The sequence below is a fragment of the Pagrus pagrus genome, assembly GCF_965226575.1.
Source record: "Pagrus pagrus genome assembly, chromosome: 8".
Lineage (NCBI taxonomy): Eukaryota > Metazoa > Chordata > Actinopteri > Spariformes > Sparidae > Pagrus > Pagrus pagrus.
Genome location: NC_140192.1, coordinates 10,949,637 through 10,959,566, shown reverse-complemented (window position 1 = coordinate 10,959,566; position 9,930 = coordinate 10,949,637). Strand labels below are relative to the sequence as shown.

Here is a 9,930-nt window from a genome sequence, read left to right as displayed (position 1 = left end):
AGGCCTAGGTATTATTGTTAATATTATTAACGCATTCTTACACCAGAAATTATCATCAATTATTTTTGGCTAGTCTCCAAAGTAATGCGACACAATCTTTACAGACACTGATTGAGAAATAGTTGACAGTAACACTGTGGGCTGTTGTTTTGTATCTTTTCCATAATAAACACCCGTGCCATTTTTTATCAGTTACGTGATTTGGATACATTAAGATGAAAGACAGACAGGAGTCTGTGAGGCTGTTTTGGGGACCGTCTCCCTTCTGTCAGGTCTAGCTCTGTGTGCGGCTGCGCCGTTGCCATGGTGAGGAGTAGTGAAACAAGTGTTGATACCTCGGCGTCATCAGAGTGCGTAAACGAAATCCTCAGCTAATAAACAAGACGATATCAAAGGTAAACTAATTAACTTGATCAATTAATGCAACTTAAACGTTTGCAAATGTTTGGTCGAAGTAAGTCATTGCAAATATTTTTAGTTAAACGCGTGTTTTTCGTTTCTGAGCAGGGATTTGTCGACAGAGCCCGTGATTATTATCAGCAAGCTAACTTTACAACAAGCTACATAACAATGGCTATCGTCAGATATAGTGAGGTAGTGTAAGCAAACAATGTAACGCTGGATTTAACAGGGATTCATAGCTGTATTCTCGAGAATGACTAATGTAATCATATTCATTTTATCTAATTGTTATAGCCACACAGTAGTCACCATGCATCTTATCAAAACATAATTTGATTTCTGTATAGCATTATTTAGTCAGTCTGTGTGGTGTTGCTTATAAACTTCTAGGGCTTATATTTTACTTGATACGTGCTAAAAATACAGTTATCACACTACCTGCAGGCTTAAGGAAAATGCTGGTCGGATACCATCTTGCTCTTCAGCAAGAGCATAGCTTATCACTATGAAAAATGTAAATGTGTCTTTGTTGCTACTGCTTGTTTTCCCAGATGTGTGAGGGACCTTCATCAATTTCTGGACCGATCCCCCCAGATCCTTCTCTGTTTCCTCAGTACTACAGACGACCTGCTTCAGGTTAAACGCATGCACTGACCTCTGCTATATTAAAATCCTCCTTCAAAAAGTCTGTTGTCTTCCAGTGATGTAGGGCAACATACTTAATATTCATATATTGTATCTAGATGGAATTCTCAATGTTGCTGTTTTTTCAGCATAGATGACTGTATGAAATTGTCGATGTTGAGTCAAAACAGCCCAGAATATGAGCTGGTAACGGGTAACTGGTAACCATTTAAACACACTTATCACATATACATTAATATGAAAGATGGATGTTTCCATTTTTTTAGATGTTACACCAATACGACTTGAATTGTTGGAACCATTTTTAATTTTGAGAGTTACTCTATTGACATTCATGAGTGCTTTTAATAATTGAGGTCCCAGATCAATTGCATGTAGGCTATTATTTTTGGAGTAGCATATCTTCCTCATGTGTTAGAACATTGTTTTATAAACCAAACATTATTCTCAAGTGACCTTGTTTGTTTTTTCTTTCTTTGTCTATACAGCGCGTGGCCGTTTAGAGGGAAACCATGATGGGACCTTAGCCCTGCTCTCAGGGCCAGTCGCTCCAGATCCTGTGTTGCACCCTGGCTGCTACAGTGCTCGTACCGCAACACATCGTCCTCGTATTGGCCCCAATGCAATGCATATTCTGGAGCGAGGACAGAGAGGAGTAGTGGGAGAACTACTCAAACTAGACAGTGTCTCTGTCATGCCTGTTCCCAAACAGAGTAAGTGTAATTGACTTTCCAGGTCTGTAAATTCATCTTGTGCAACAAAGAGCAGCTCTGTTTTGTCTTGGAATGGTATCAGTAAATCTTATTTTATGTTTTGATTTTGATTGAGCGCACTAACCACATAAAAAGATTCAAAAATAATTTAGACAGCATTTGCAATTTTGACCCTTAGAGCAGCGGGCGCATGACTTTGGTAAAGAGAACGTGCGTCGGCTCAGGGAGATCCAGAGACGCTGCAAAGAACAGGAGGCTGAGAGAGCACAGTCTCGCACAGTTCCAGTCAAAGCTCTTTGGACCTCCACCAAATATGAGAATGTCCCATCCAGAGTGATGGTCCAGCTACAGGTAAGGATCATGTCTGTGAAAGATGAAAGCCACTGAGTTATAAGTGTTTTCTCTGGATCACTTCTCATCCAGTCTCTTTCATGCAGGTTTCTACTCCAACTGCTAAACCACAGTGTCAAAACTTTCTGAAGGCGCACTCCAGTTGTGGATCTGCCCTAGCAAGACCACACTCCAAAACCTCTCCAACAGCTCTGCAATGCCCATCCTCCTGCAGGTCTATACAGGACCAGAACTTGGAAGTGAGCATTAAAGAAATGACATGCATATGCATTTTGATCATTTTAATGTGTACCAGCAGTTTTAACTTTTTGTTTTATTTCCATACATTGTTATATGTTTGGTTACAGCTACAAGTGCAAGGCCAGTCCATCGACTTCATAAAACATAATGCCCGGGCTGCAGGAAAAACTGTGGTGCGTCGGTCCCAGTCACTGACAAACCTCAGAGAAAAGCCTGTCCCCAGTGCTGTTAAGGGACAGGTACCCCAGTAGTGAGTATTCATACAGCATATCTTACCTCCTTACCTTACAACCACAGTCTGAATGAACTCAAAGTAGCCAGTCAGATAAAAACACAAGATTCCCCACAGATGGATTTGGACATTTTTGACACCATTTTAGTGCTGTTACTCATTTTCTGTTGTCCTTTTCACATAAACACACACACACACACACACACACACACACACACACACACACACAGTCTTGAGGAAAGGAAGAAGCAATGGCAAAAAGAGGAGGAGGAGCGGAGGAGGAACGCACCTGATCCTACAGTCCCAGCTGGTCACACCCTGATGCCTGAGAAAAAGAGACAAGAGACACTGAAGACCCTCACAGAGAGTATGTTGGTCTTTGTCTCTGCCCTTTTATTACATAAATGATGGATGCCCTTGGTAGTACCACATTTATGGTAAATATTTGCTTCTCTAATTTTGATGATGTTTATGTATTCCTCAGCCCATCGCTCCCTGGTGACTGAGCTGCTGTCGCTGCCTCTCAAAGCTGACAGTCTGAGTGTTCGCTCCCGTCGGGCTCATCTTGATTGTCGTCTTTCTGAAATCGAGGAGGCCATTAAAATATTCTCCAGGGACAAAGTTTACGTAAAAATAGATTCATAACACATGAGGAGGAGATGGTCGTGTAAATCCACTGCTTTATCGAGATTTATTTTTTGTAGTTGCATAATGTAAAATAACACTGAATCTTGTAAAATAGATGATTATTTTAATGTGATGAGTGTTTTCTTTTTGTAAATGGAAAAATACATTATATGTTACAATTGCTTATGCTCAGCCATTGAGTTTACAGATCTTCTCGTAGTTAAAAATGCCTGTAAATGATATGCAGTTTTCTCTTGAAGAAGAGATGAGCAGGTGCACTGTAAATGATTAGCTCTTATAAAATGTGATCGATTGTTTTGTGTAAAACTGGCTGGTGGTTCGTAATAATGGATATTTTTGTGACTTTGTGGTATATTTGCAATATTTTTATATGCTTGGCTATTAAAACACAAATGCAGAACATTGTGTACACAGTCGAAATGTTGTTGAGTGCCAAGTTGTTTTATTTATGTCAGAACGTCATCATTTTGGGTATCTGTCTGTGACGTAATACGCACGCACACCCCCCTCTACGTCTTTGTTCAGGTTGAGCTAGCTAAGTTGCTAGTCAGAGGCTAGCTGAGATCAAAAAGAGGTCTTAACTTTTCATACATGCATATGAGACCGTTTTGATTTGCCACGGACACTTGAGACCTTGTCAATTCAACAATGAGCAAGAGGAAAGCGCCGCAGGAATCCCTAAATGAGGGAATAACAGACTTTCTTGTCGGTACGTGAAGCGCAGTAAGACGGTTGAGCTAACAGTAGCTAGCGTGACAGCAGGGTACTGTTTTCAAGCAAAAATGACCTCAAAATAACTTTTCATTACTAGAATATGTTCCTTAAGAAATACTTAATTATACTTCGTCTTCTCGCCTTTGTTGTGTGTTTGCCTGGAACGAAAATCTTGAGTTTTCTCTGCTCTTCAGCTTGCAGTCACTGCTTTGTCATTTAAATGCCCGTAGCTGAGCTGGCAGTTTCCTGAAATAGTGGCAATAAACCACTGAAGGAGGGTGAGGTGAATATAAAGCCATGCAATGTCCTACTTCTGTTTCCAGAGCTGGCCAATTACGAGAAAAACGTCAACAGGGCAATACACAAGTACAATGCTTACAGGTAAGCATCTGAAGCCTCAGCAGCGAGGTGTACCTTGTTTAAGGATTTATTGTTCTTTCAACAATGGATGAAAACTGATGTGATGTATCAACATTTAACAATACATGTGGGATGCACAGAGAACATGCACTCAGTTGCCAGTCTATTATGCGCAATTAGCTAAAACGTATGCAGTCCATGAAGCCATGAAAACCAATGATCACTGTATGCAGACCACTGATCACCCCATATTGTTTTAGAGATGTGTTTAATCAACCCAATGGTGATCTTGAAGGCTGATTCAGATGTTTAAGATACCCTAATTAATACACTGTCAACAATAATACAATGGACGTAAACGCCTCTTTTTATAGTACAATACAGTTCAAGAGCACTACTAACTACAACCACCAAAATAACCATACATTTGAAGTGACATGAGTATAACCTATATGATGGTAGGATTTATTGTAGGGTCTTGGACAGCATTCATTTTTAGCCAGGGTGCTACTTAACTGGCAACTGAGTGTATAATACATATGAGGATAATGGTGTTGATTGATAGTTGTGAGAAAACTTAAATACTGTAACAAAAGGGTTTTGTAGCAGAATTAAACAGAAGCTTACTGTCACTATATTGTTTTACTACTTTATATGTTTTCAATGTATTGTTACATCTCATTCATACTTAATATACCTCTAACAAATATTTCTGCTTATTTTCTGTCTAGGAAAGCAGCATCTACCATCTCCAAGTACCCTACCAAAATCAGAAATGGCGAAGAGGCCAAGAAACTGGTATGTGCACTGAACTTGGTTTTATGTCTTCAGTTATTGTCTTTATTTAAAAAAAACAACAACAACAACCCACATTAGTTCATTTTTGTCATGGTAGATATACTAAAATCTCACCTTGTGACAATGGTCCAGGTGCATAATGAAATTTTGTGTTGAAACTTTAAACTAAAATACAGTAATGCAGTGACAGGTCCTGCAATAACACATTCTTAGAGGTTTTGATGGTCAGTAGTTGTCAGGGAAGACATTGGTGCTGCTGATGTACTGGTTGGTATTGTTCACTGTTTTTCATGTAAAGGATGGTTATTGTTTGTGTATTTCGTCACCCTTGAGCTTGTGGCTTGCATGCCTTTGTACGCATGGTTCCATTCGCCAAACTACTTATCAAAGAATACATTATTTAGAAATTCTCTATTGTGTTTTTATACGCACATGTCCGAAAGTAGCATGGTGTAACTAATGATTATGATTATCATCATAGATAGAAACAGAATTGCCTTGATTATACACTATAAGCATAATAATCCACATTTCACATTTGAGATTACAGTCATAACAGAGTTTAATTTATTTCCTTTTGATAATTTCTGTCTGTGAATTGAACAGATCCGCTGTTTCTTACAGTGATATTTTTAATATCTCTCTCAGTATTTAACCCATGGGACAGATGACTTGATCTTAACTGCTTTTAGACGCTTCATTTTAGTGAAATGGTTCGTGAAAACTGGAAATTACTTTGTCGTTATTTGTCCCAACTGCTAATGTGCACATGGTGCAGAGTGGTTGTGTGTTGTGCGATGCCCTCTGCTGTAGCCTGAAAGTGTTTGTCAACAGCTACTCTGCACATCTTACGTAACAGCCTCAGATCACACGATTCACCACCCTCCTGTTTGTTTTTACATTTCAACAGGATGGTGTTGGAGCTAAAATAGCAGAAAAGATTGATGAGTTCCTACAAACTGGAAAACTACGGAAACTAGAAAAGGTGAGTCTTAGTATTATAAGACATGATTAATACCACACTGTTCATGTGGTCAATCATTGCTTAATTTTAAGGCATTACAGAGACTGATGTGCTATTTTTATATTTTAGATTCGAAATGATGACACCAGCTCTTCCATCAATTTCCTCACCAGAGTTACTGGAATTGGGTATGTCTTCAGTGCGACCACTCCAAATTAGTTATTATATGAAAATCCATATTGAAATGCATAATAACTAATTGAAATGCAGTGGGGGACCAATTCAGTGGCCACTCCAGAGCAGGAATTTGCAGGAATAGAGTTTATTTGTTCATGTCGATGCGCTTCATGTAACTAACTGCATCTCTGGGATCTTGACTTTAGCCCTGCTGCTGCCAGGAAGTTTTTTGATGAAGGGGTGAAGACATTAGAAGGTTCGTGGATCAGTATTACAATTGTTCAAATATTTTGTTTAATGTCACTCTTCTTCTGTATGACGTGCAGTGTATTGCATGTTCAATAAATTTTATGCACATTTTACATTTACCTTTGAAGCAATGTTATTTATTATTGCTGTATTTCTAGATCTGAAAAAGATTGAGAGCAAACTCAACCATCATCAACAGATTGGACTCAAGTAAGTTTGACTGAAGGCACAGTGTTTTTTCTAAGTGTGTTATTCATCAGTATCAAATTAACACTATTTGAAGGTCTCAAAGTCTTCCTCTATCATCTGTGTTTAATGGATTATTTTGCTGCATTCAGGTACTTTGAGGAATTTGAGAAAAGGATCCCAAGAGCTGAAATGGAAAAGATGGAGGTAAAGAAACATTAATATACCTGTTATCTTCAAATAAGATTTATTTTGAGTTTTCTTACCTTGTGTGTTCTTCATTAGACTCTTATCCTTGGAGAGTTGAAGGACATTGACACAGAATATATTGGAACAATCTGTGGAAGCTACAGGAGAGGTAAAACTTTCCCTACAAGTTTATTCCAGTTAATATTCAGTTGATGATGGGAGTTCAAACTCTGGTTGTCATGATAGTGATTCACATGTTTATAATTTCTAGGTGCTGCGTCGAGTGGTGATATTGATATTTTGCTTACCCACCCAGACTACACCTCTGAGACTGAGAAGCAGGTAAGGCTCGTCTCTACTGTATCTCACTTATTCTGTTTTAAACACAGTGTTTTACTATTGATTGCAGTTTGTTTTATCAGTTGCTTTTGTTAATTGTGTCTTCTTTTCCAGCCCAAGCTCCTCCATGCAGTGGTCGAACATTTTGAGTCCATTGGCTTTGTGACTGACACTCTGTCCAAAGGTGACACCAAGTTCATGGTGAGGCCTGTGCTTATTTCCACTCATGTGCTCAGCTGTGTGTGTTTGATTTTGTGTTGGGTAACACAGTTAGCACAGTAATTATACCCAACCCATAAAGCACATGATTTCTAGTGAAGATGTGCTGGATCTTGTTTTTTAGGGAGTCTGCCAGCTGCAGCAGAGCGATGACGATGAGGAAGAATACCTTCACAGACGTATTGATATCAGGTGCCCTACTGCTCTTTTACATTTACAGTTCAGGCATTTAACACATATAAATGCCATACAGCTTGGACTGTGTCAGTGGGTAGGGATTCATCCAGATACTAAAAGATTCTTTGTCTCGACATATGTTTTTTTGAAGGATACAAATCTGTGATTGACCAATTTAAACATTCTCTCTGCCAACTGTAACACCAAACACGTCCAGTTACTTATAATTGAAAAGAAGTAAAAGAGGCTACCTTCTGTATTTTTTTGTTTAGTCTTTTAATCAGCGGTTTGTTCCTACTCTCTAATTGTCCTTTCTCAATTTCCCCCAAGGTTAATTCCCAAGGATCAGTACTACTGTGGAGTTCTATATTTTACTGGAAGTGATATCTTCAATAAAAACATGAGAACTCATGCTCTGGAGAAGGGCTTCACTCTTAATGAGTACACCATTCGACCACTTGGGGTCACTGGTGAGTCTCAGTGAAATGTTACATGTGAACCTTACGAACTGTGTTGACTGGTGTGACTTCTGTCATCATTCAGTAACCAATGATTCATGATTTCAGCTTTTAATATCAGCTATTTTTGTGTGTGGCTCTGTTGTAGGTATGGCAGGAGAGCCTCTGATGGTGGATAGTGAGAGGGACATCTTTGAATACATCCACTACAAATACAGAGAGCCAAAGGACCGCAGCGAGTGAAACAAAGGGCAGCTTACAGTTACATCTGTATTTGAAGCTACAGATTTCTTGAAAACAAGATCAGACATGTGAACAAATGTGTGATAGTGTGTTACTCTTTTATATACCAGTCAACTGTGTTATTGAAAAGAAAAACGGCTGTAAAAGTATTTTTAATTATTTGGTTTGGATTTTTTTTTCTCTCACAAGTTAAAATCCTCATCATCAATCATCAATCAATCATCAACACACACGCATGCTCCCTTACCCTAACCCATGTTCGTACCTTAGGTTTAAATTTCCTTGGTCATGCATCTTTGTGAAGGCTTTGGACTCATTTTTTAGTTTTTAAGTTTGTAAATCATGCTCGACAGTAATTTATTTTATTTTACCATTTTTAATGTTTTATATACCAAAAAAAGTTATAACATTAACCTAAGAAGAGCAATCTTAATGTGGACTGGCACATTGATGACAATGATGACCACTGTCATCAAGGCATTTTGACAGCATTGTGCACTAAATTGTGCAAAGGTGTTTTTTGGTAGAGATGTTACACAAGCAGGCAACACAGCAGTATCGCTATTATATCTTCATGATTTGTTTTATTGCATTCACTATGGAAATGTACGAAAGTTTTTTTAACCTGTAAAAGTTTTCTTAGAACAAACTTTGGAAAAAGGGAATACAATGACGCAAACAGCATTTGTGGTCACTGAGCTCAGTCTCTGTCACTAATTTGGGACAAAATGATAAACGATTTGTTCAGACAATGAGAAAATACATTTTCCTCAGTAACTGATTGATGTGTGAATATGACTGTTAAACTGGGAGACTTGATGAATCTTTTTTATGTGGCTGTGTGAGAATGATTACATGCGCGTGTTAGGTCAGGACATTATTGTATCTTCGGTGCTTTTCAGGGGGGCCATTCTGAAAGAAGTAGGTAGATAAGGTTGACAGAAATAAAGCATCTTCGTGATACATATTTTAACATGTAAAGCAAAACTTGAATATTAGCATTAGGACTTTAATTAGTTTGGTATGTAGGCAATTGCAAGAATTTCTGAAAATATTTGAGGGGGAAAAAATATGGGAAGCAAAGGAGTTGTGTGGGTTTGCTTGGGCTGTCAACACCTGACTGTTTATGTTGTGCATGTATGAGAAATAAATGAGTTAAAAAAAAAAAAATGTCATTTTTAATTTTTGTTTTTAGAATTTTCTGAAACACAAAAATGTGTTCATTGTATTCTAACATACAGTCAGTCCACTTTTACAGTGGTATGCTGCCGAAGAAATATGTTATATTGCATTTTTTTATTATCTTGAGAAACTTTACCGAAAATTATCTGATGAGGTACATAATGCTGGGGTGTAGGTAGTAATTTTGATACAGTAACATCTTGAGCATGGCATTTGGCCTAAAAATGTACTTTCATGTTTGAAATGGGGAAATGTCCTCATTATATCAGCATATATTTAATTTCTGTGTACAACAAAGCATTTCAAATGATGGCTTCCTTGCCAAACACATGGACAACAGTGTCTAAACAAACCTAATACTTATTTTTTTTTATTTCTCTCATGCTCTCCACAGCTTACAATTTCACAATTACACATTGTGTTTTTTGTCGCCATAACAAGAAA

General features: G+C 38.1%; 2 protein-coding genes across 2 annotated transcripts; both read left to right on the top strand.

Annotated features, from left to right (window-relative positions):
• Window positions 1-291: 291 nt before the first annotated feature.
• enkd1 (enkurin domain containing 1) lies at window positions 292-3,631 on the top strand. Its single transcript, XM_084360379.1, has 8 exons — window positions 292-395; window positions 954-1,038; window positions 1,536-1,760; window positions 1,939-2,111; window positions 2,198-2,350; window positions 2,459-2,601; window positions 2,814-2,950; window positions 3,068-3,631. Exons 2-8 carry the CDS (start codon window positions 954-956, stop codon window positions 3,226-3,228), a joined length of 1,077 nt encoding a protein of 358 aa, XP_084216505.1. The 5' UTR covers window positions 292-395; the 3' UTR covers window positions 3,229-3,631.
• A 92-nt stretch (window positions 3,632-3,723) lies between these two features.
• polb (polymerase (DNA directed), beta) lies at window positions 3,724-9,474 on the top strand. The gene is made up of 14 exons (XM_084360380.1): window positions 3,724-3,940; window positions 4,269-4,326; window positions 5,037-5,103; window positions 6,014-6,088; window positions 6,197-6,255; window positions 6,451-6,500; window positions 6,652-6,703; window positions 6,832-6,886; window positions 6,965-7,037; window positions 7,140-7,210; window positions 7,322-7,408; window positions 7,551-7,618; window positions 7,934-8,073; window positions 8,210-9,474. The coding sequence occupies exons 1-14, from the start codon at window positions 3,880-3,882 to the stop codon at window positions 8,302-8,304; spliced, it is 1,011 nt and encodes a 336-aa protein (XP_084216506.1). The 5' UTR covers window positions 3,724-3,879; the 3' UTR covers window positions 8,305-9,474.
• Window positions 9,475-9,930: the final 456 nt, after the last annotated feature.

What these genes read in the sequence shown, in the direction of transcription:
- enkd1 (XM_084360379.1), top strand. Translation starts at nt 954, where the DNA reads ATGTGTGAGGGACCTTCATCAATTTCTGGACCGATCCCCCCAGATCCT. An exon ending in TACAGGACCAGAACTTGGAA is followed by an intron (nt 2,351 to 2,458) that starts GTGAGCATTAAA and finishes GTTTGGTTACAG; the next exon opens with CTACAAGTGCAAGGCCAGTC. An exon ending in AAGGGACAGGTACCCCAGTA is followed by an intron (nt 2,602 to 2,813) that starts GTGAGTATTCAT and finishes ACACACACACAG; the next exon opens with TCTTGAGGAAAGGAAGAAGC.
- polb (XM_084360380.1), top strand. Translation starts at nt 3,880, where the DNA reads ATGAGCAAGAGGAAAGCGCCGCAGGAATCCCTAAATGAGGGAATAACA. An exon ending in GCGAAGAGGCCAAGAAACTG is followed by an intron (nt 5,104 to 6,013) that starts GTATGTGCACTG and finishes ACATTTCAACAG; the next exon opens with GATGGTGTTGGAGCTAAAAT. An exon ending in AACTACGGAAACTAGAAAAG is followed by an intron (nt 6,089 to 6,196) that starts GTGAGTCTTAGT and finishes TTTATATTTTAG; the next exon opens with ATTCGAAATGATGACACCAG.